Source organism: Carlito syrichta, unplaced genomic scaffold (assembly GCF_000164805.1).
Source record: "Carlito syrichta isolate Samal-C Ts95f unplaced genomic scaffold, Tarsius_syrichta-2.0.1 Scaffold143147, whole genome shotgun sequence".
In the NCBI taxonomy this organism is placed as follows: Eukaryota; Metazoa; Chordata; class Mammalia; order Primates; family Tarsiidae; genus Carlito; species Carlito syrichta.
In genome coordinates, this window is record NW_007087243.1 from 55,563 (window position 1) to 80,328 (window position 24,766).

General features: G+C 47.9%; 1 protein-coding gene across 2 annotated transcripts in view; it reads right to left on the reverse strand.

The window, feature by feature from the left end:
• USP10 (ubiquitin specific peptidase 10) overlaps positions 1 to 23,041 on the reverse strand; it is a 40,070-nt gene extending 17,029 nt beyond the window's left edge. The window contains exons 1-3 of one of the 2 annotated variants that reach the window (XM_021708625.1): positions 22,933 to 23,041; positions 16,435 to 16,495; positions 11,146 to 12,186 (exon numbers count right to left, since the gene is read on the reverse strand). In XM_021708625.1, the coding sequence (XP_021564300.1) occupies positions 11,146 to 11,749 (604 nt within the window). In that variant the 5' untranslated portion in view covers positions 11,750 to 12,186; positions 16,435 to 16,495; positions 22,933 to 23,041. The remainder of the gene's footprint in view (positions 1 to 11,145; positions 12,187 to 16,434; positions 16,496 to 22,932) is intronic. The other variant, XM_021708627.1, reaches the window with a different exon arrangement.
• Between the last annotated feature and the right edge of the window lie 1,725 nt (positions 23,042 to 24,766).

Sequence of the window (24,766 nt, forward strand, 5' to 3'; positions counted from 1 at the left end):
AACAGATACTTGCTGAGCTCTGCCTGGGTGCCCAGTGGTGATGACCAAGCTGGCCCTCCAGTGGGGTGAGATGGGGCCATGGAAGGGAAGGAGATGAGGGCACAGGCACGAGAGGGACTGGATGGGAGAACAGTTGCTTCAGCTTTCATGGTGGGGTGGGAGGCTCTCCCAGGGCAGGGCTGGGAAGCAGATGCAACAGGGGCGGGGCGGGGCGGGGCAGGGCAGGACTCCTGTCCAGCACAAACGCTGGTGGGAAGCGGAAAGAAATTAACCAAGGCCGGGCATGCACGGTCTACCTGAAACTTCCTTACACGTCAGCTGTTCAAAAACAAGCTTACGGCAGTTGAGAGAATGTTGAATTCACAGCTTCAGTAACTCTCACAAGAGAATCAGGTGCCATGCGACCAAGAACTCACTGGCCGAGGCTCCCCCTGACAATGCAGCTCCCGGAGGTCTTTACCCAAGCACCGTGAGTGAGTAATCTGTCCGGCTGGAAGACTTGAACATACAAGCTCCGTGAAGAGGACACTGCCAACCCCAATCAGCAACAACCTGCTTTGTCTCCAGCGTTTGGGACACAGTCTGGACAGAAGCCTTCAGTTTCTACAACCCTTCCCTCGAGGCAGTGCTGGCCTCCAGGTTGCCTGTTTGAGGAGCGGGCAGGTAAAAGGCAGTTTTGATGTTTTTCTTCCTTGATATCACATTCGTGTCTTTTAGCATCACCTAGTGGCTTGTTCAACAACCGCAAGCAGCAAGGTTTCCGTGGGGAGCAGGAGGGGCCAGCTGCACTCCACAGATCTGCTCAAGCCCGTTCACTCTCTCCAAGCGCCTGCTGGTACAATGTTCTGGCATGCAGAATACATCTTCAGAGAATTGGGAAATACAGAGAAGGGACACGAGACACTCTAGCTCATTTGGTGAACTCTAGAAGGGCGATATCTCCCATAAACCGAAGCACAGCCCCATCCTGCTAGGAGCATCTTCCAACAACTCCATCAGACTCAGTCAGCTGAGACTGGCTGCCATCTCCCCAGGCCCCCGCGGTTCCCCATACTGTATCCTACAGCAGCGGACACCACTGCCATCTGCCATGGGACACATCTCCCCGACAGGAAGACACCCCTCACACTGAGGTAACAGGACTTCACGGCTGTGCCCTTGGCCTGCTCCGCCATGCCTCCTGGCTGCATGCCCTCCCCATGTCCTTTCCCCACCCCTCTGCAAGCTTGTCTCTCTTTCTGCTAACAGGAGCTGCATCTATTCCTTTCTTCTTTCCCCTAGACTACCTTCAAGGCAAGACCGATCATTACTGCCCTAGATAGTACATGGCACACAGTAAGTACTCACTAGGCAGTAACACAGGCTGCAGTAAACATCTGGAGGCTCGAGGTGTTGGTTGAGGCAAACGACTTCATTCCCACTAGTAAGGAAAGACTCAACAGACCTTCAAGCCGTTGATCTCACAGTTGAGAAAGTCTAAGCCCCAAGGGGATGCAGACCATGGGCAAGGACTACACCAGCAAGACCTGGGCTCCCCCCCATCTCTGGCTCTGCCATGTCACTCGTGCTGCCAGTTGGAGCAGATCACTGCACACCTCAGCCATGGCAGGAACAACGAGTGCACACGCTCGGCTTGCAAGGACATGCTCGCAAGATCATACAGACCATGGCCACACCTGGTGTGACATCAGACACTCCACAAGCCCCACTCGGAAACAAGGAGCCAGAACGGGTGGGAGAAGGAAGAGGAAATTAACCTACACAAGAGTTTGAGAAAACCAACAATTTTCAGCATCCCAGAAAGAAATCAGCCTATAACTTCCTTAAAATATTGACAAGGTTTGAATATCTTGTGAATATACATTAATGAAATTCCATTTCAAAAGGAAAGACTGTAAAAAATTAAGATTAAGTAGCTTGTCTAGGGCTTCCTCTTAAAACCTCAATATGCAAGAAGCATGAAGACCTTCTGCTGGACACCAACCCCACCTGAGGGATTTCAGTCCAACGAGCCAACCCTGGTGCCAGCACTGCATGCCACTGCCACCATGTGCCTCCTCACCTCTGAGGGAAGACCACGCAAAAGCAATGCCAGGTCCTCGTGGAGTCAGGATTCACCAATCCTAAACTGAATTCTGCTCACATCAGTCACTCCTATTGCCATAATTCAAAAGTCAGGACTTGTAGACACGCCAGTATCAACACTGCTTACAATTTGCCAGTATCACTCTTTGTTCTTTTTAAGTTTCTCTCTCTCTCCTTTTTTTTTTTGAGTCTGTCATCCAGACTGTAATGCAATGGTGCAATCATAGCTCACTGTAAACTTGAACTCTTGGGCTCAAGCAATCCTTCCACCTTAGCCTCCTGAGTAGCTAGGACTACGGGTGATACACACCAACACACTCGGCTAACTTATTTTTTTGTAGAGATGAGGTCTCACTATGTTGCCCAGACTGTTCTCGAGCTCCTGGGCTCAAGTTATCCTCCCGCCCTGGCCTCCCAAAGTGCTGGGGCGTGGGCCATTGTGCCCAGCCTACATTCCTCCTTTAACATCACTATTTCCATTTACTATTGCATTCCTAAAGTCCAATAACCACTATAATTACAGAAGTCAAAAGAATCAAAATGAGGAGGAACAGCCACTAAGGAGAGGAGGAGGGGTATTTCTGAAGCTGAAACTTTAAATCTGATCTGCATTCCAAAGTCCTCACTGTTGGTTTATCTATTTTACCTTCTTTTAGGGCACAAAATCGAAGTTGACTGTAATAACAAACTTTTCCCCCAGAAGCCTTCTCGAGTCATCACTGCTGGTACAATGAACAACGTAAACTCACGTAGACAGTTCCTTTAGGAAGGCGTTGTCCAGCCCATCTTGTTCATAAGAGTTGGTGGGGCTGCCCAGAACAATGTTTTTGGAATGGTATAAAATGCCAGAATGACTCATAAAAGATACAAAATTGAAACCCAGGTCTTCACTTTTGTAATAACACAAACATTAAATGGCTGAATTAAAGTTCAACTTTCTTATGAAACCTGCTGACAGATAGAAAAACTTGGTGGCTTAATAGCCTTTCTTTATCTCAAGATATACAAGGTTCACCTGGATTGCCACAAATCCTTTCACTGGAATTATTTATAAGCTCAATGGCAATATGAGAATCATGAACGTTTATGTTGACATAAGCTGTGATTATTCTTGCACATGTTTTACACATCAAATGTTTTTTCCCTAAAATTAGAATGTAGGGGTCATAGTACCATTGACGACCAATGAAAATGCAAGGTGTGAAATCATCCCTGATTCTCAAAGCTCAACATTCGCCCATAATCAACATTCTCATGTTGCTGGCCAGAGTTTCTGTCATCTTCCACACTGTCCAGAACATTCTCCAAGTGCTTTTCTTTTCTTCATTACCACCACTTTGGAAGAACACATTATCTTTGTTACCCACTCAGGTGAAGGACAGCAAAGTAACCAAAATGTACCACTCCCCATGGCTAACGATCAACTAATAATGCCTTACAAGTGGAAGGGTGTCAGTTTGGTTCTATAAAATAGAGACATATAATAATGACAAATGAGGACATGTTCATATTGAAACAGACATGGACCGGCCCCTCAGTCCACACAGGCAGATGCCTGCCAACAGGGATCAGGCTTCTGTAACTTGGGGCATGCTACATCACCAACGCCTTTGCTACATTAGAGAGTTGGAAGAGGAAATGTAAAATACCTGAGACATCACTTCCCAAGGAGAGAGAAGTACACAAGATTTATAAATCCCTAAAACAAAGATCAGTTTGGGATACACGGTCATGCTCACAGCCACGTCCTGAGAAGTGGGGCCGTTCCGTCACGGCGCACTCCTGGGGCGTGCAGCACCCACAAGCCTCGAGGGCTGGGCTCATGCACACCCAGGCTACACGGTCCTGCCACTGCTCCCAGGCTGCAGGCCTGTATAGCACGTTCCCATGCTGGGCTGCAGGCAACGGGACACAACTCACCAGGCACCAGCCATGTGTCAGCACCATCCTAATGCCCTGTGTCCACTGTGGAGCCCGTGGTCCTTCCCTGAGGGTCAGTCATGATGGGCGCATGACTGTTTTCATTTACACGTACACAGATAGGAACACGATAACTCATTCTTCTGAGCAGACCAAACTTGTCATGGCTTTGTGACTCTCCCCAGCAGCACCTTTTAGGCATAAAACCACTGTGCAAAATAACGTGAGTGGGTTTTGATGAACAATTCAAAATAAATGACATGGCTAGACAGACATTTTAACAGACTTTCTTGAGAGCTGTTTCAGGGCTCGCCTTTCCCGCTCCTTTCACTGGAATTCTAACTTGTCTTCCTGGGTATTTGGCCCCCGTCCTTGCCCAGCATTCTTCATAACCCTTTACAACAAAACACACTGACGCATACTTTCAAAAGCAAAACACCAAATACACAATAGCTCTACCTGTGATTAGTGTGGAACAGAGCGAATGTTCCTTAGCAAAAACCCAGGAAAAGTTTGATGCTCACTAAAGTCTGGTTTCCGCCACCACATGCTCGTCAACTCTGGAGTCTTGTGAGGGAGGCGGCGCAGAGACAAGCCCCACCTGCCTCCCTCTTCAGTGGGGCGAACAGGATGCATCACGTTCTCCAGCCACTGTCAAACAAGAGTCACTAAGGCTTTCAAGCTTCCTATACTTGCCTCCTGGCTCCTCTTTTCCTACTGAGAAACGGCAATGAGCTCCTCTCAGGCTGACACAAACCAGGCACCGAAGCCCTCTCCGACCCTCAGAAGTCATGTGTTGTTTCAGACACAGGCTTGCCCCTGCATCTCCAGCGTTCCTTAAGGAACAGTTTATGCTGGAGAAGAAACAGCCAAAGAGACACAGGGCCTACATCGGAAAGACGATCTTGCCACCGAAAAGGCGAACGCAGAACCCCTGGAAGCGGATAAACAGTCCACGTCATCATGAGTGGAGTGCACTTCACTTCGAAATGCTCCTGTGTGCGGCTTGCCTCTCTCCGGAGAACTGCGGAACACTGATGAGTGGAGCTGTAGAGGACGCAAGCAAAGGAAGAACATCTCACGCTCACAGGCTTAAGAACCAGCAGCGTGGAAATGACCATGCCATACTGCCCACAGCAACCTACAGACTCAACACAATCCCTGCCAAATTAGCAACGTCGTTTTTCCACACAATGAGAAAAACAAATCCTAAAGCTCATGTGAAATCGAAGGAGTCTGACTAGCCAAAACAGTTCCAAGCAAAAAGAACAAAGCTGAAGACTTCGTCGACCACAACTTCAAATTATAGTATGAGACTACAGCAACCAAAACAGCATGATATGGTATAAAAACAGACACCGGTCAAGGAAACAGAATAGAAAACCCAGAAATAAAGCCATACACCCACAACCAAGTGATCTTCAACAAAGTCAACACAAAATACACTGGGAAAAGGACATACTATTTAATAAATGGTGCTGGAAAAACTGGACAACCACATGAAAGAATGAAACTAGAACCCTCCTTCTCACCAGATACAAAAACCAACTCAAGGTGGATTAAAGGCCACACATTAAGACGCGAAACTATCAAAGCCTTAAAAGAAAACCAAGAAAAAACTCTTCTGGACACTGGTCTAGAAAAATAATTTATGACCAAGTCCTCAAAAGCAAATGTAACAAAAACAATAGAAAAGTGTGCTTAAACTAAAAAGTTCTGTGCAGCAAAATAGACAATCAGCAGCATAAATAGATAACCCAGAAAATGGGAAAAAGTATTTGCAAACTATGCATCTGACAAAGGGCTGATATCCAGAATCTACAATGAACTCCAACGACAAGATAAAAACAAACAACCCCATTAAAAAGTGGGCAAGCCGGGCTCGGTGGCTCAGCCTGCAATCCCGCGCCTTTGGGAGGCTGAGGTGAGTGGATGGCCTGAGCCCGCAGGTTCGAGACCCGCCTGGGCAGCGAGACCTCATCTCTACAATAAATCAAAAAATCAGCCGGGCATGGTAGCGCGCGCCTGTAATTCCGGCTACTCGGAAGGCTGAGGTGGAAGGATCGCTGGAGCCCAGCAGGTCGAGGCTGCGGTGGCCAGAAGCGGCCACTGCACTCCAGTCTGGGCAGCAGAGTGAGACTCCAACTCAAAAAAAAAAAAAAGTGGGCAAAGGACATGAGCAGACAAACATGTTTTAAAAGATACACAAGCAGCCAACATCTGAAAAAAATGCTCATCATCACTAACCATTAGAGAAATGCAAATAAAACCATGAGATACCATCTTGCACCATTCAGAATGGCTATTATTAAAAGTCAAAAAGCTACACATGTTGGCAAGGAGGCAGAGAAAGGGAATGCTTGCACACTGTTGGTGGGAATGTAAATTAGCACGACCTTCATAGAAAACACTATGGAGATTTCTCAAAGAAGTAAAAATAGAACTACCATTCCATCCAGCAACCTCACTGATGGGTATATGCCCAAAGGTAGAGAAATCATCACTATCATAAAGACACCTGCACTCGTATGTTTATGGCAGTTTATTAACAATAGCAAAGACACGGAGTCACCCACGTGTCTGTCAGTGGAAGGCTGGATCAGGAAAGTGTGTGTGTGTGTGTGTGTGTGTGTGTGTGTGTGTGTGTGAATGAAGTCATAGAACACATAAACAAATGGAAAAATGTCTCATGTTCACGGATTAGAAGAATCAGTATCATTAAAATGACCACATTGCCCAAAGCAATCTACAGATTTGACATAATCCCTATCAAATTAACCAAGTGCATGTACATACACACACACAATGGAATACAATCAGCTACTAAAAGGATGAAATTATGTCTTTTGCAGCAACATGGAGGGACCTGAAGGCTACTACCCTAAAAGAAATAACTTAGAAATAGAAAGTCAAATACTGCATGTTCTCACAAGTAGGAGCTACGTAACAGCTACACATGGATGTACTGAGTGGAGCACACCCCGGAAACGACGACAGGGGATGGTGAGTGTTGAAAAGCTACCCACTGGGAGCAATGTTCACTGTTCAGTGACGAGTGTTCTTAAACTCGGACTTCACTATGCAATACATGCATGTAAGAACCTAACCTTGTAACCCCCAAATATACAAAAATTTTAAAAATCAAAATCAAAATCAAATGATAGGCAAACCCTGGCAAGTATTTAACAAACAAATTGCCTTACATGTGACTCCTAGTCTTCTTTTATAGTTGATCAGTCTTCCTAATTTCATTTCTGGTTCTATAAAATTTAGCTGCCATTTATTAGGCAGACTTGATGAGAGGGCACATGGGCCAGAAATGTGAGCATGTGAAACAAATGAACCTGAGATTAAAAAAAAAAAAAAGCCGGCTGGGCTTAGTAGCTCAGCCTGTAATCCCAGCACTTTGGGAGGCCGAGGTGAGTGGATTGCCTGAGCCCAAGGGTTCGAGACCTGCCTGGGTAACTTGGTGAGACCTCATCTCTAAAATAAATAAAACATTAGCTGGGCGTGGTAGCGCGTGCCTGTAGTTCCAGCTACTTGGAAGGCTGAGGTGGAAGTATTGCCGGAGCCCTGCAGGTCGAGGCTGTAGTGGCCGGGAGCGGCCACCTCACTCTAGTCTAGGTGACAGAGTGAGATTCCAACTCAAAAAAAAAAAAAAATAGCCACATGTGGAGATTAGGCAAAGAATTTTAAAAGGAATAGGTTTGTTCTTTTTTTTTTTTAAGAGATGTGATCTCGCTGTGCTGCCCAAGTTGGCCTCAAACTCCTGAGCTCTGGCAACCCTCAAGCCTCAGCCTCTGCACCAAAACTGCTCACTTCTACCGCTTTCCCAAAAAAAAAAAAATATATCATGATCAACATAAAAACCACTGTCTCAGTAGAAACAGATACTGAAGAGCCTAATGCAAGATGCCCCACTATAACCGACATCAGCAGATCTTTTAAGAAAAGATAACTTAAATGCTGCTTAACATAAGTGGGCCTACGCTTAAAAATACGGCCATTAAAGGAGGCTTGTGGCAGTAGCTCTGACTTATAACAAACTGAATATATCACTCTTAGAAAGTAAGTCCCAGTCAGGCACCGTGGTTCACGCCTGTACTCCCAGCACTTTGGGAGGCTGAGGCGAGAGGATTACCTGAGCCCAGGGTTGGAGAACAGCTTGGGTAACATGGCGAGACCTCGTCTCTACACTAAATCAAAAAACTCACTGGTCGTGGTGGTGCACGCCTATAGTTCCAGCTACTTGCCTGAGTCTATGTAGCAGGTCGAGGCTGCAGTGGCCATGAACATGCCACACGGCATCTAGTCTGGGCAACAGAGTGAGACCCTGACTCAAAGAAAAAAATGTCCCTAACTAAGAGACTATTACAGAAGGAAAAAATCTCAAACCGTGCCCTTTACCTTGGACCCTAGGATCCCAGAGTCACGACGGCTCATCACTCGGTGGGAGACCGCCAGCAATTACTCTAGCCATGGCACTCACTCTATCCACTGAGGGCTCGAGCATCAGCGTGGAGGAGGAGGAGGAGGAACACTTTCGAAGAAACTAATCTGTGCTCAGATAATTAAAACACCTTCCCAACAGGCCCAGTCAAACCAGGATTAAGAATGTAAATGTGCCAGGGAGAATTTATGTGAGATCTGCTCAGAAGCAACCAAGTGGACCCCTCCCATGGAGTGACAAGCTGGTTAACAGTTGGATTTTAGCATGTGTGGAACACAGTAAGTTCTCAAGCTACATTTCTAGTCACGTGACTGAGTAAAACGCTCTAGAAACTTTCAAATGAGACTTTCCTTTCTTATGTTAAATCTAGGTTGAGAACATTTCCCAGGATGGGAGGCTTGACTTTGTGAAGTAATTTTAGGAACAAAAATTTTACCCAATGCTCTCTGGACTCTGCACTTAGAAACAGCAACTCCTATGATGACCCATTATAAGTTAGAAATGAACTTTTAACTTAGATATCTACATAAAGGTTTATGAATACAAACATATGAAGTCCAAAATAATCATGGTTAGTCTATCTATTATTTTCTAATTTCAAGAGAATTCCAAACATCAAGATTACCTAAAGTAATGCATTTTTTAAATAAAGGATACATTTTTTTTTTTTTTAAAAAAAGCACTGCTTGCTGCCATCAAAAGAATGTGTTTTATTTCTGACAGGAATTCCTAGAAGGACATGCACCTGCAGCTTGCTACTACATTCCATCAATGAATGCCATCAGGAGTTCCAAAGTTAAATCGCAACATACTATCTAACGGGTATGCTAAGTGAGACATCTTATTTTAACTTGGCTACTAGGGCAAGCATCTGAAGAGCTGACTACTAAACTTCTTGGTAGAAGCAAACCCGAAGAAAGAGCCTCTGCTTCTTAGACCTGTACAGTCACGTGCCACACACCAACTCACCAACGCCTCGTTGACAGCGGCCCGTGTATCTGCCGGTGGCCCCGAAGATTATAATGTAGCTGAAGATGTCCTGTTGCCTAATGGCGTCTTGATGATCCTGGCCCCACACAGGATCATCAAGACGCCCTGGGTGTGTCTTATTTTTTGCTCAAAAAAAGTTTAGAGAGTAAAAAAAAAGGTTTTAAATAGAAAAAACTTTATAGAGTAAGGATATAAAGGAAGAAAATATCTTTGTGCAGCTGTACACAGTTGTATTTTAAGCTTTGAAATTCTTCAAAAGCTTTAAAAAGTCTTTGAAGTTCATAAAGTAAAAACATTCCAGAAGCTCGGGTTGACTTCTCACCAATGCCGAGCAACGTTTCCATACATGTTGCAGGCAAAGCCCGAGTGCAGAGCACTCAGTCCCAGCGGCGTGGTCTCCCCCGGGGCCTTGGCTTGCTCACCAGTGCTCGCTGACCCACCCAGGCACCATTCGCCTGCAGCCTCAGTCACAGGACGCCTACATAGGTGGGCCAGGTCTTTTTTCACCTGCATCTGCACTGCACCTTTTCTACATTTAGATCCGCTTAGACACACAAGCCCTGACACCTGTGCAACCACTGCCTGCGGCTTTCCGGACAGATGCGTGCTGGACAGGCCTGTAGCCCAGGAGCAACAGACCACACCAGACCGCCCAGGTGTGCGGTGCGCTACCCCACCCAGGTTTGTGTCGGTTCACGCCATGATGGTCCATGATGACAACAACATCCCCTAACGACATGTTTCTCAAAACATGTCCCACTGCTAAGTGATACCTGGCTGTGTAAGCACACATGCTCCTCTGTACCTCTGACTTCCTACTGAAAAGATGACCCGTGAATTAGGCAGCTTCACACTTTTATCATGAACTGCTCCTACGTTAGGGCCTCAGCACTTTAAAACACAATACCAACTTTGGGCCAGACTCAAACTCTTTATTTTCCTGTCAAGAGCTAACCTTGGCCATGCGCGGTGGCTCAAGCCTGTAATCCCAGCACTTTGGGAGGCTGAGGTAAGCAGATTGCCTGAGCCCACAGGCTCGAAAATGGCCTGGGCAATTTGGCAAGACCTCATCTCTACAGTAAATCAAAAAATTAGCTGGGCGTGATAGCACATGCCTGTAGTTCCGGTTACTTGGAAGGCTGAGGCAGAAAAGCCACTGCACTCCAGCCTAGGCGATGGAGTGAGACCCCAGATTAAAAAAAAAAAAAAGAGCTGAACTTGATGTATCAAAACTGAAAAAATATCCATCTACTCAATCCAAAACAGACATAAGAAAACCCATGTTAGTCACAAAATGCTTTCTTCTAGCCCAAGGAGTCTAAGGGAGAAAGTGCACACTGAGAACAAATCAGGGCGAGCTGTGCCCGAGGAACACACGCTCCCAGGATACGGAGTGACACTGCAGAGCTGAAGTACTTGATCAAAAGGCAAGACATGGAAACGCGATGTGTCAACAGAAAAGAACTGCTAACAGAGAGCAACTTCTCACTACGTGGCAAGGTATGACCCCTCCACCCACCCATTTTGTTTCTATGTTCTCTCACTTTTAGGCAGCATTCAAGACACAGGCATTCTGCAGAAGTCTCTACAAATACAAGTAACCAACGGCCACCACAGCTTACAAGCCCAGGTGGCCTTATTGCCCACCCAGCGGCTGACCGGCTCCCACTTGCACAACGGCTGTGCATCTTTCACTGTACCTGCGATCTTTATGGCTACAGGATCCTCTGAAACCGGAACAAGCCCCTCTTTGACTTCCGCCTGCTTCTCAGAGACCAGGGGAGATGTGGCAGGAGGGGAATACTTAGTTTCCACATAGGCCACAGGCGAGGAGGGACAGGGCTTAGAATCATGAAAGAGACTGGCCCAGGACTTGGGCTGGCTGGCAGGAAGGGCGCCTGCCATGGAGACCATGCCGTCAGCGGGAGGTACCGCACTCTCGGGCTTAGCGGGGTCTAAGTCTATGCTCTCCGTGGCGGGCAACTCCACCCCGTTGGTGGCTGTGCCCTCACCTGAGGAGTCAAGTACCTGCCCGTTAGCAACCCCAAGGCTTTCAGTAGTATCGGTACCAACGTAGGGCTGAGCCCCAGCTGTCCTCAACAGGGTGTCCCTGCCAGCCTCTGCAGGGAAGCAGGACTGAACACAGTGAGCCCCAGGGTCCCCCTCGGGCTGCCCTGCAGTCCTGGAGTCCCCACCGAGTGCTCCAGGGAAAGGACCGTCAGGTGCAGTGTCACTGACGGAGTCTGTGGAGTTCTGGGGGCTGTTGCAAGTCCTGGGCGTAACCGACGGGGGCATGTCACCCATGAACTCTGCGTCCTCTGAGCCAGTGCTGTTCAGAACTGCTGAGCTGGCATGGCCGTTGACCAGGGCTTCTGTGGAAATGCCATCATCGCCACCATCCTTCAAGTAACTGTAATAGCCAGGTGGTCGTTTTTTCTTCTTTTTACGCTCCCTCTGTCCAAGACCACCTGAGACACCATCGTTCTCCAGAACTTCTGCCTCCGCATGAGAGCTGCCGTCCAGGGCGAGGGCAGAACCTGGATACTGGCAGTCGATGGAGCCATAGCCTGTGTCCTTATCCACACCCTCAGCGGTTGTTTTGGAAGTCGTACAGCTGAGAATAAACTCAGGGGCCTGAGGGTTCAATGTGCTTGAAATACTGTAGCCGGGGTTTCCTGGCAAAGTGTCACCAGGTTCCAAGACTTCATTCACACCGAACTCGATTCTCTGATACTCGTGTCCTGTGGACAAAGGAACGATCAGTTAAGAATACAGCTCCACCAACTAGAAAAGCACCAATAATTATCACATTCTTTTGGAAAAGTAAAACCTTAAATTCTCTTCCTAATTAACAAAGCTATGACATATTTCTGTGCTGAATAAATAGCTATAAAATTATATTTAATTTGGGAATATGAAAAGCAGAAGGCTGTATTATCCTCCTAGTTAAGGAAGGGTTTCAGGAGGTAGAAATCTGAAAGAATTTTTAATAAAAAGTAAATACTGTGCCAGTTTAAAAATACCCATCAATCAAATCTGACTCTATTACAGCATTCTTTATGCCCGAGAAAAGGAAACATGTATTTTGGACAACTTAATTTAAAAAAAATTTTAAGGACTAATTTAGGGGCTGTGACTTAATAGTTCCCAAAACATTAATTAAACAAAGAATCCTATAAATAAAAATGCTGTTCAGAACTACGCTTTCAAATAATCTATCTCTTGGTCTCCTCTGCTGGTAACCTTAACGGAAGTGTGAAAAATGGTCCTTACATGAACACATGTTAATGCTCTTTAAATGAATTCACACTGAATTAACTCCACAAGTGATGAATGTACTCCCCAAAATACAGAAAGATAAAGTTAGAACAGTGAACTTTGAAATTTTGGAAGCTTCCAATACTTTCTCCCAGTTAACCATAATCTAAATATCCCATTCACACTAAGATATATGTTTTATCAGAGTTCACATCTCTGAAACTAGATTGAGTATTACATCAATCTGTCTTTCAACAGACATTGAGCATCAATGTCATCTTTTCTTTACTTTTTTTTTTTTTTTTTTTTTGAGTCAGGGTCTCACTCTGTCGCTCAGGATGAAATGCAGTAGCACAATCATAGCTCATAGCAGCCTCGACCTCCTGGGTTCAGGTGATCCTTCCACTTCAGCTACCATGCTTGTCTTTTTTTTTTTTCTGTAGAAATGAGGTCTGGCTATGTTTCCCAGGCAGGTCTCTAACTCCCGGGCTCAAGTAATCCTTCTCCTCAGCTCCCAAAGTGTGGGATTACAAGCGTGAGACACTTTGCCCTATCAATGTCATCTTATATTTGATGAAAAGGTTATAAATTTTAAAGCTAAGGAAATGACATATGCCTTATTCATTTTTAATGCATAACTGAAGATTTCTTCAAGTCTAGCATAAGGGGCCAATTTTATTTTCAAGGTATGCATTTCAAGAAAAGAAACATAACACCCAAAGAATGGTGTACTTCAGAGAACTCAATGTGTTTTTCCTTGGAAGGACCCTTGTCATTCTTTCTGTAAAAGAAAAAAAATTACAGGTCTAGAGAGAGGCCAATCATGCAGCCAGTGGGAGGGGGAGGGCAGGGGTCTCAAAGGCCTCCAGAGTCTTGGCTTGTTTAGGAGCAACCCCTGGAGGGGGTTGGGGGGTAAATCCCACCCCCAGCCATAGCAAGTCCCTGGTAGAGACACTGATGACGGGCATGCCTAACAGCAAGGTCCTATATGAGGCCAGAACAACCTGACTCCTTTGCCCACAATGACTTTTCTGTCCGCAACTTGCTTCCAGGCCTTGGTTGTGCCCTGCTATCTCAAAGTGCCTGCAGAAGCGAGCACCTCCCTCCACGGACCATGGCGCACTCAGGGACACAGCACTAACAGTCACGTCCCACAGCTGATGCAAGACTGGTGACTCCAGCAGACACACATCTCGACTCCCAATCTTATCAGAACATGAAGCGTTCTGGAATGAGATGTGCCATGAACGGAGCCATTCTGACATGCTCTGGCTGTTATCAAAACATCTCTACAGAGTGTGCATGGTCACATCACTGGGGGGTGGGGGCGCACCCCGGCCGGAGCAGGCCCTCTTCCCACCCAGGCATGCTGGCCATGGACATATGCCCTGCACTGCATGGCAACAGCCCCGAGCCCAATCTGCCAGGCTGGAGGAGTGGGGAAGGCCAGGAACTTAGCCTAAACCACACAATCAATGCACAGGGAAGATGGAAACTCAACGTTCAGGTCATGCAGACAGTGGGCTTGTTGGAGCAAGGAGAATCCACTCAAATAAGACAAGGTCACCCTTTTTCGTGGGCTGCTCATGGGGGTGCATGCAGTACAGTGGCCTGGGATGCAGGGTGGGGAGGAGCCAGGGGTATCCCAGGGGGATACAGAGGTTGGAAAGGCAAGGCCTGCTCAGAGAGTTTACATTTACCAGGAGACAAATACGACTGAGGATAATGATGTGGAGGGTGAGATGGGGCTGTGATTGCCTTTATAAAAAAGGAGTTTTGGACACAGGACACTGATCAATTTCAAACAGAAGCCACTGTGAGGTTGGTGGAACGTGAAGGATAACGGGCGGGGGTTGTGGAATAGGACACCTTGAGTTTCAGGAACCATCGAGAAAGCAGAGGCATCCAAGTGAATGTGGGATGAGTGCCCATAAATTCTTACTGCAGCTGGCTGTGGTGCAGCAAATCAAAGCATTCTACGTCACTCATTCATTCAATAAACACACAGAGGGCAAATGACACTTGAGACACTATGTGTGCAGCTGATAGACATGCTGTCTACAGGTGGAGGCAAACCTTGACAGAGCCAACAAACACTGCTCAGTGGGACAGGCACTCAAGGGAAACAGAACAAGAAAGCTTCAAGAAAGGGGGCCTCTCCACGGGCCTGTCACAATGCGCAGGCAGGTGGCGAGATGGACTTTGAGGTCAAGGAACAGAGGATGGAAAGAGAGAGTGAGCCAGGAAGCAGCTAATGCAGAGGGTCCGCAGTTGGAAGGAGGGGGCAAGTGGGAGGCAGGGAGCAGAACTGGATGCTGGGCGGAGCTGGAGGTGCCTATGCCCCACCCAGAGGAAGCACCCACACCACCCAGAGGAGGTGTGCGCGCCCCACCTGGAGGAGGTGTCCGCACCACCAGACACCCATGGGCTCAGGGTGCTGGGAGGCTAAGACAACCACGGTGAGGAGGCCCGGGAGGCAGCGCAGCCTGGTGGAGACCCCGGAGTTCCGTTCATTTCCTCACTTGTCCTGAGCGCTGCGAGATCTGCTCATGCCCTTATGGCCTCCTGTTTCACTGTTTCTATAAACCTGCTCGTCATTTTGGATATAATCGCTATCTGATGTTACAGACAAAACGTTTGGTCAGTCTTTACACGGTTTATATGTAAACCTACACTGTAACTAAAACTTTTTTTTTTTTGAGTTGGAGTCTCACTCTGTCGCCCAGACTGGAGTGCAGTGGCCGCTCCCGGCCACCACAGCCTCGCCTGCTGGGCTCCGATGATCCTTCCGCCTCAGCCTTCCAAGTAGCCGGAATTACAGGCATGCGCTACCACGCCCGGCTGATTTTTTATTTATTGTAGAGATGAGGTCTCACTGCCCAGGCGGGTCTCGAACCCGCGGGCTCAGGCAATCCACTCATCTCAGCCTCCCAAAGGCATGGGATGACAGGCTGAGCCACCGAGCCCAGCTAACTAAAACTTTTATAAATCTGACCATGCTGACTAAACAGAAAACTCAAATCCCAGCTCTCTAAGAAAATGTGTGGCTTCCACTTCTCGAAGGCTGGCGAGAGCCTTTCACATGATCCAAACTGAAAAATGGTCTAGGCGGCTTTGCAATGAGCAAGGGAAGCCTGTGACAATTCAGCAAGCCTGCTGGTGTTCCAGCAGTGGGCGTGTTCACAGTGCAAAATTGCTGCACTTTGACCCGACTGTCTCTGGTCACCAGATCAAGGTCTGGTCGGAGACCAAAATCAGTGTCAGACCAGGAAGGAAAGGGTGATCTGCGCTCCCAAGAGCCAGTGACAGGCCGGGACACAAATGTCAACTGCAAGAATAGCAGCTCCGTGCTGCCCCTGGCTGTACACAGAACACATGCTCAGAAACCTGCTGACACTGTGCTCCGCCATGGGGCAACACAGTGCTGGCACGGGGGACAGAGCGACGTGACTGCTGCACTGAGAGCTGTTCAAAAAAAGAGTTCTAACAACCATCTCCTGAGCTACACCTTAGATGGCTGGCAGTCTGGAGCACAGGATAAGCTTTAAAACCAATTCCTTAGTCAGAGCATGTCAGTGATTAGATACAGCACAGTTTACAGCAAACCTCAAGCTGTGAGGAAATGTTTACTCAGAAAGCAGGAACAAACGGGAACACAATGTGGGCAGGGAGCCTGCCCACCAGGCATATGTCCAGCACCCACCCCAGGGAAAAAGGAGCGAGCAGCTTACCATCAGGGAGTTTCTCCGCAGCCTGTGTGCCACACAGAACTGTTCCACTGTAAGGAGGAAGCTGCGGGAGGAACCGGAAAACAAATTAATTCAACATGGTAAAACCCAACGCATGCCATTTTCTTAGGGTGACACTTCTCTGAGGCTCCTTATTCATGCAACTTCTCTCACAACATGACTTTGGCAGAGTAACACACGTGGAAAGTCAGTAAACATCTCGACCATCTTCATTGAAGTGAAGGAAAACCACTGAATGAATGCTGCCAACATTTATCACTGTTAGATTCAAAAATGAGGCCAAAAGATCACAAAGTACGCAGATGGACATGCAGTCACATAAATGTGTGCGCTACAACCCTTGTCACAGGACGTCGGCGACTTGTCATCAAGACCACAGATGCTTTTCTTTGTCCACTAGCAATGGCTCTTGCTGATCTGCACCACGTGGCCATGATGGCCACGCCACAGCACAGGCAGGAGAGGCCAGGCCCAGGTCTGTGGCCAAAGAGCAGAGGGAGGCCCACCAGAGAGAAACCTGGGTGCCAGGCCTCCCTGGCCTCACACGTCCTGAACGCGGAGCCAGCGGCTGGAGGCCACCCTGTGTTGGAAGAGAGAAAGCCAGCCAGCAAGGTCGAACTCTTGGTGAGACGCAGAAAGGCACTCTGAACGGAGTGCTCTCCTTCCTCCTGGCATTTCAGGGTTGGACAAGCTGCCCATGGACACACCTGGGAGAAGTTTGGGAAGGGAGGAGTGAGGCAAGGGCACAGACAGCGCCACCTAAAGGCACTACAAAAGAACGAGGCAACGACACTCTGGCGAATGCTCCTGGCGAGTGCTCCGCCACATCCGCTAGCCACAGGGCAACAGCTGGGGCCTGCAGGGCCTGGGTGGCTACCGTCGGAGGCTCCCAGGTGATGCACGCCCACCACCACCCCAGAGCTGCTGTTTGAGCCGCTTCCTTGGCTGATTTCTCCCGTGGCCTCTGAGCATGGCAATCCGGTAGTCCCAGAGGTAAAAGCGTGTCTCACCACTAACCCAGTGAGTTCTCTCCCCAGAGAAGGTTGACGATTAGGAGGCTGAGAAAACTCAGGTCGATGCAGAAGGAACGCTGCACCTTTAAGACTCGCGGGTGGCACATCCAGACACCACCCGGGCACCTGGCACACATCACGGTAGTGAGCTGAATGGACTACAGCACAGGGCAGGACCAGCCCACTCCATACACTAGCGTTGATGCTGGCACACATCCGGAGCAAGAAGGTGGTTGGGAGGCCATGGGCACAGAGGCTGTAAGTGTCAGTGGAAGCCAAGTCTCCATGAGCCTCTGCAGTCACAAGGCAGTTTGGAAGCTAGTGTGCCTTCTCCTCTGTTAACGACACTGGGATGCCCCCTGGTGACGGGGAGCTGTACTATGTTGAGGAATGAAAGTGTGTTGAACGAGCCTGTATTTGCATAATACACTGTAACACCAGGACACCATCTTTTACTGAGTCAAAGCAAACAGTTTCATAATCCCACATATTCACTTCTGCTGCATGTAGAGAAGAGAAAACGCAACCTGAGACAGCACAGCAGGCTGGAGATGCCCCCAACATGAGAAGGGACCGCAGCACCATCCACTGCAAACAATGTCCAAGCGGAGAGCCCTCAGAACAGTCGCCCTGCACCCAGTGGCCTCCTCCCAGATAACCCTATGGGCACGAAACCTCCTCACCTCACTCCCAACCCGTCACACAGGGGAACTAGCGGGCTACAGTGAGGCCAGGCAAATGGAGAACTGAATCAGTGACCTAGGGAGCACCGATTCAGGATGGAGAAACTAGATCCGTGATCCCAGGGAGCACCAGCTGAGGGCAGAGAGACTAGACCAGTGACCCTAAGGAGTAGCTGAGCTATGAGGAGCCCAGGCTGACTGTTCCCTGGCCACAGGGATGGCCATCCATCCAGCGGGGTTCCAATACAGACATCAGGGCGCTTCTGCCCCATTCCAGGAGTGTGCTCCAGGCTGTCTCTGGCCTGCACCCGGTAAGAGCAGGGCTGGGGCCTGCCCATAGGCTGGTGAGCACGGTGGGGGCAGGGGCTGGTTGTGTACGCCTCTCTCTCACTCTTCAGGTTGGCAGTGCCTCTCATCCGACAAACACCTGCTGCCCCTAAGCTCCTCCAGTCTGGCTTAACTGGATAGGTGAATGCACTTCAGAATCCAAGTGTGGTGATGGCCCAAAGCTCACTGGCTCACTGCACAGCCATTTCTAAGAGTACAAAGTATCAAAAGCGAAGCAAAACACACAATCCCTCACACATGCCACCAAGCAATGCAAACCACTGGAACCCAGTTATGTCCGACCCAAGGTCTGAGAACAGCACTGCCGCCACGCGAAGGCAGCAGCCTGGCCCCATGGCTGAGAAGAAGTCATGATCTGATGCTCCCTTCCAGGGCTCCCACTGCATCCTGTTCTTCATCTAAAACACCCCGTGAAGCCAGGCTCGGTGGCTCAGCCTGTCATACCGCGCCTTTGGGAGGCCGAGGTGAGTGGATTGCCTGAGCCCGCGGGTTCGAGACCCGCCTGGGCAGCGAGACCTCATCTCTACAAGAAATCAAAATATCAGCCGGGCATGGTATTGCATTCCTATAATTCTGGCTACTTGGAAGGCTGAGGTGGAAGGATCGCCAGAGCCCAGCAGGTCGAGGCTGTGGTAGCCGGGAGTGGCCACTGCATTCCAGTCTGGGCGGCAGAGTGAGACTCCAACTCAAAAAAATAAAATAAAATAAAATAAAATAAAAAATAAAAGACCCCGTGAACCATGAAGCCCTCCTGTGAAATCCCAGGAAGACTCCAAACTGAGAACTGTCTTAACTCTGCCTTATCAGCATTGACACACACTCTCACACCACACACCTATGCCCACAGCCCGCACCACATTACTGTGGGCTGTGGACTTACTGACTGAGGTGTGTACATACCTCCAATACTGAGATTTTTTAATTTTTAAGAAAAATGAGCACTTCCTCCTTATTTCTGAACATCTGTAACATGACTATAACTGGGATCAAACATACATATTAAATAAGTTGTCTGTACATTTTCCATTGGAAAAATTCATTTTTAAATCACCTTGGCTTATAAACCAGAGCATAGTTTTGGAAAAGATACTAGCTACCTTTAAAAAACTAATACTCATACTTCTGATCACATACAAAAACCACCTGAAAGTTTCTCCCGATTCTGTTAAACTACTGGTCACCTTATCTTGCCAGTAGTGAACTCTCAAACAAGTCAACTAAAAGTCCAAAAGCTTTCAGCTGAGAGGAGTGATGCTTTTGTAGGGAGGCAGAATCCATTTACATTTCAACACCCTATATTTCTTAATTTGGGTTTTCAGTTCTTGGCCTGAAGTAAAGAAATATTTCATCAAGATCCTAACAAGCCGTGCTCAGTGGCTCAGCCTGTAATTCCTCACTTGGGGAGGCTGAGATAAGTGGACTGCCTGAGCCCGCGGGTTCGTGACCCGCCTGGGCAACTTGGCGAGATCTCATCTCTACAACAAATCAAAAAAAATGAGCCAGGTGTGGTAGCGCGTGCCTGTAGTCCCAGCTACTCGGAAGGCTGAGGCGGAAGGATCGCCAGAGCTCGGCAGGTCGAGGCTGCGGTGGCCGGGAGTGGCCACTGCACTCCAGTCTGGGCGACAGAGTGAGACTCCAACTCAAAAAAAAAATCCTAACAGATGAAAAAAGTAAATGAAGAATCTGACCGGACTGCCATGGATGCCACGGCACAGGTGGGAGCACGCCCATGTACTACAGTGACTAACTGAGAGATAAAAAGCCAAACTACTAACAGTGGAAGTGAGGGCCCATTGCTCACACCCTCAAGCCAGCTGTGCATGCCCCCAGGAAACACTCAGTGTCCTGTGTAATTACACAGTGTTATGATTCAGACCCGACTACTGGGGAAAATAACTCAATTCAATACCATCAGTCAGTTAGCCTGGGTTTCCCTTTTGTTAGTTACTGTGATTTTGTCATGCCTCGACCCCAACTCCAATGCATGCTCAAAAACAAAAGAAAAAACAGAAGACCCCAAACAAGCCCAGACATCAAGCCCTGAGATTTCTGACGCTAGCATTCATTTTGATGGACACACCATCACTCCTGCAAGAGAAGGTTTGGCGTGACTCACCATCGGCACGCCTCCACCCACTGCTGCTAACACTTGGGGCACTAGGCGCCAGGCCACACTTTAGGCGACTCTCAACATTTCTGGGAAGTAAACAGGCATCTCCATTGTTTCAAATTGAAAAACAAAAGGGAGAGGAAGTCACAGGGAGGTAAGAGATACAGGCCACTATCCGAGGCCACCGATTCTGTGTAAGTGGCAGAGTAGGTCTGTAGGTTTGAAATACTGAGCATTTTCCCTTTCATATCACCTGAAAACCTGTTTATTTGAATACTTACTTGCAAGAAGGCACCCCCCGCCCCGTGTGTGCACTTGAAAAGGCTGTAGCAATTAAAGCGTGTGCTGAATAAGGACGGGCAGGAGGCTGCGGAACGAGGCACGAAATGCCTGAGTACGAGGAGAGGCATGCCTGGCAGTGCTCTCAGTGCACGGTGCTGAGGACTGCCAGTGCCAGGGGCCAAGTCAGCCTCCCGCCTCACACACACACAGAGATCAATGCCCAATCCCAGCCATATTACACACTCAAATATGGAGAGAAAACTTTGAAACTTTTGGAAAACAGACAAATGTCTTCATGACCTTAGAGGGAAGAGTTTTCTACAGATATTTTTAAAAACTAAAAATCCACAACCCTATCGGGTTAAAAAACTCAATTCACTTGACATACAAATTGAAGACGTCCTCCCCATGGCCAGGCGCTCACACTTGCAACCCTAGCACTGTGGGAGATGGGGGCAGGAAGACGACCTGAGCCCAGGGTTTGAGACCCGCCTGGGCAAGTTGGCTGGGCAACTTGGTCTCTACGATAAGTCAAAAAATTCGCATGCATGGTGGGGCGTGCCTGTAGTCCCAGCTACTTGGAAAACTGGGGTGGAAAGATCACCCTGAGCCCAGAAGTCGACGCTGCGGTGGCCGTGAGCATGCCACTGCAATCCAGCTTGGGTGACAGAGTGAGACTCTGACTCAAAAAAAAAAAAGCCGGGCTCAGTGGCTCAGCCTGTAATCCCAGCACTTTGGGAAGCTGAGGTGAGTGGATTGCCTGCGCCCGCGGGTTCGAGACACGTCTGGGCAACTTGGAGAGACCTCATCTCTACAATAAGTCAAAAATTAGCCGGGCGTGGTAGCGCGTGCCTGTAGTTCCGGCTACTTGGAAGGCTGAGGCAGAAGGATCGCCGGAGCCCAACCAGGAGCGGCCACTGCACTCCAGTCTGGGTGACAGAGTGAGACTCCAACTCAAAAACAAACAAACAAAAATACACACACACACAGACACACACACACACACATACACACTCTCTCTCTCTTTACCCAACAAAAAAATAAAAACAAAAAAACAAAAAGATGCATAATGTGTGAGGTTTAAAAGCGCTCATACTAAGAAGAGATATCTGTACAACCAAAGATTATCAATCCTAAAATCAGTAAGTAAAAGACAAGCTACTTGATTCAAAAACACAGACAAGGGATATACATCAGGTAATTCACAGAAAAGGAAACCTACATTGCCAGTAGACAAGTGAAAAAATGAAACAGTGCTCAACTGTTTGAAACCTGGGAGACGGAAACTGAAACAAGAATCCATTTACTACCTATCGGATTAGCCCACATTTTAAGTACACCAATACTGAGAATTAGCAAGGATTTTTTTTAAATGTGAGCAAGAAACTCTCACACACTGTGCTGGGAATGCACAGAGTGAAGCCCCTCAGAGCAAACTGGCTGCCTCCAGTGAAACTGAAGATGTCAGTGTCTGCAGAACACAGCAGTTCCTCCCCAGACCTCCATCCCGCAGAAACCCAGAGGAGCATGAGGAGCCACGACAAAATGCTGATCACAGTATTATTCAACAGTTGAACTCGAGACCTAAATGGGCCTCAGTAAGAAAACAAGTAAATAAATTGTAGATCAAGGGCATCGAGGAATTTAAGCAAAAAACAAAAGCAAATGTGTCAGCATAGACAAATGACATAACGTTAGCTTAAAGTCATCAGCAAAATGATGAGCACAGTACACCACTTGCGGGACATCTCAGAGCGCATACAACTCGACAACCGGCTCTCTGGCGACAGCCACGCACCAGGAGAAAAGGGGAGGTTCCAGGTTCCGAGCAATACTTCAGGGAGGGGAGGCAAGGGGAGAGGGGAGAGGGAGGAGGGCAGCAGCTACGCCTGGAATGCTGCCCTGCTTTAAGCTGGTGGCAGTCGAACAGAGCCGGGGGCTGGGCACCCTCCTCCGGGTCTCCGCACTTGCCTGCGGGAACTCTTTGTTAGGCACATGTCAGGAGCGGTACAGGAGACTACTCACCCAAGCAGCTTCGCCTTACCTCGACTGAAGAGCGAGGAGTCACAAAGAACTGGTTAAACTCGTCGGGGCTAAAATCTCCAAAAATATACTGAAAAAAACAAGAGAGTTGTGGTCACATAAAAGACACAGAACACGCAGCCTTGGGAAGCGCTGTGCATCTTCACAATCCTGTGAACCCTTTGGGCCAGAGGCCCCGAGACCCTTGCTCAGGTAAACACACTGAGGTTCCCAATCACAAAACAGAAAGCACAACGACTTCCCCTTTCCGATTAGTTGCCAAAGAACACCATGAAGCTGATGAGGCTTATTCTGAAACAAGTCCCGCTGGCAGGCTCACACACCGCCAGTTGTTCCGCGGCCTTTCTGCCGATTCACGTCCCCCTCCCCAGGCAGTGCCCTCCGCCAAACATGCAAAGAACAGCAGACGGTGTGGTTCCAATAGAAAGAGGAAAATGTGAATGGTCCTGATGAATTAGTTTTTAAAAGATCTACGTAATTTTCTATTTTAAAAATGCCTGACACACAGATACACATAGAATTCTTAGACACAGCCCTGGTAGGCTCTAATTTCACAGAATTCTGAGCGTGACTTCCAGTTAAACTGCACGGACAGGACTTTGCCAAGTGTCTACCTTCTGGCTGGAGCTTCAAGAAATAAGCCACTGACCAGAATTAACACATCTATATTTCCATGATAAAGAATCATTCATTCATTCATTCATTCATTTAATAATTACCTACTAAAAGCCATGCACAAATCAGTGTCAAGGATAAAAATGACAAGCAGAGTTGTGGTTCCTCTGTCTTTTTTTTTTTTGAGATGGAGTCTCACTCCGTCACCCAAGTTGGAGCTCATGGCTCATGGCCACCCCAGCGTCGACCTGCTGGGCTCTGGCGATCCTTCCACCTCAACCTTCCAAGTAGCCAGAACTATAGGAGCACGCTACCCCACCAGGCTAATTTTTGATTTACTGTAGAGATGAGGTCTCATCACATTGCCCGGGCTGGTCTCGAACCCACAGGCTCAGGCAATCACTCACCTCGGCCTCCCAAAGTGCTGGGATGACAGGCTGAGCCCAGCAGTGTTTCCTCTGTTCTAATGGAACCTAGTCTCGTAACTTGCAGGGAAACTTGCAAGCATGTGATTCAAAAACAATCAGTAACTAAACATTATATAACTGGATAATACCCATTATTATTATAAATGTGAATAAACAAGTGACTAACTCTCATACCCTGCTGATAAAATGCAGAGGGGAAAACATTTCTGGAAGGTTCAATATCTACCAAAACAGTAAATATACATTAAGAACAAAAATGTCTTCACATGGTATTACATATTCTTGCAAAAGTCCAGAAAGAAATTATGCATGGATGCTAACAGAGAAAATAAACAGTCTCAAAATGATTTAGAAATGATCATCTGAAATACTTTCACACTGTGAGCTGAGACCTTGGCATCTCCAACATTAGGGAAAAGCTTTTATTAAATTCACTAAGGCTCTGGGCATGGTGGCTCCTGCCTGCAATCCCAGCACCGTGGGAAGATCGCTTAAGCTCAGGAGTTCAAGACCAGCCTGGGCAAAATGGTGAGACCTTGTCTCTACAAAAGTAAAAAAATTAGCCAGGCATGGTGGCACGTGCCTGTAATCCCAGCTACATGGGAAGCTGAGGAGGATCACCTGAGGCCAGGAGTTCGAGGCTGCTGTGAGCCGTGAGCCACTACACTCCAGCCTGGACGACAGAGTGAGACCCCGACTCAAAAAAGAGAGAGAGAGAAATAAGAGTGATGGCCAAAGCAAAATCCCAAGACTATTGATGTCATGGCTGTGAGGTTTGCCGCAAATATCAGA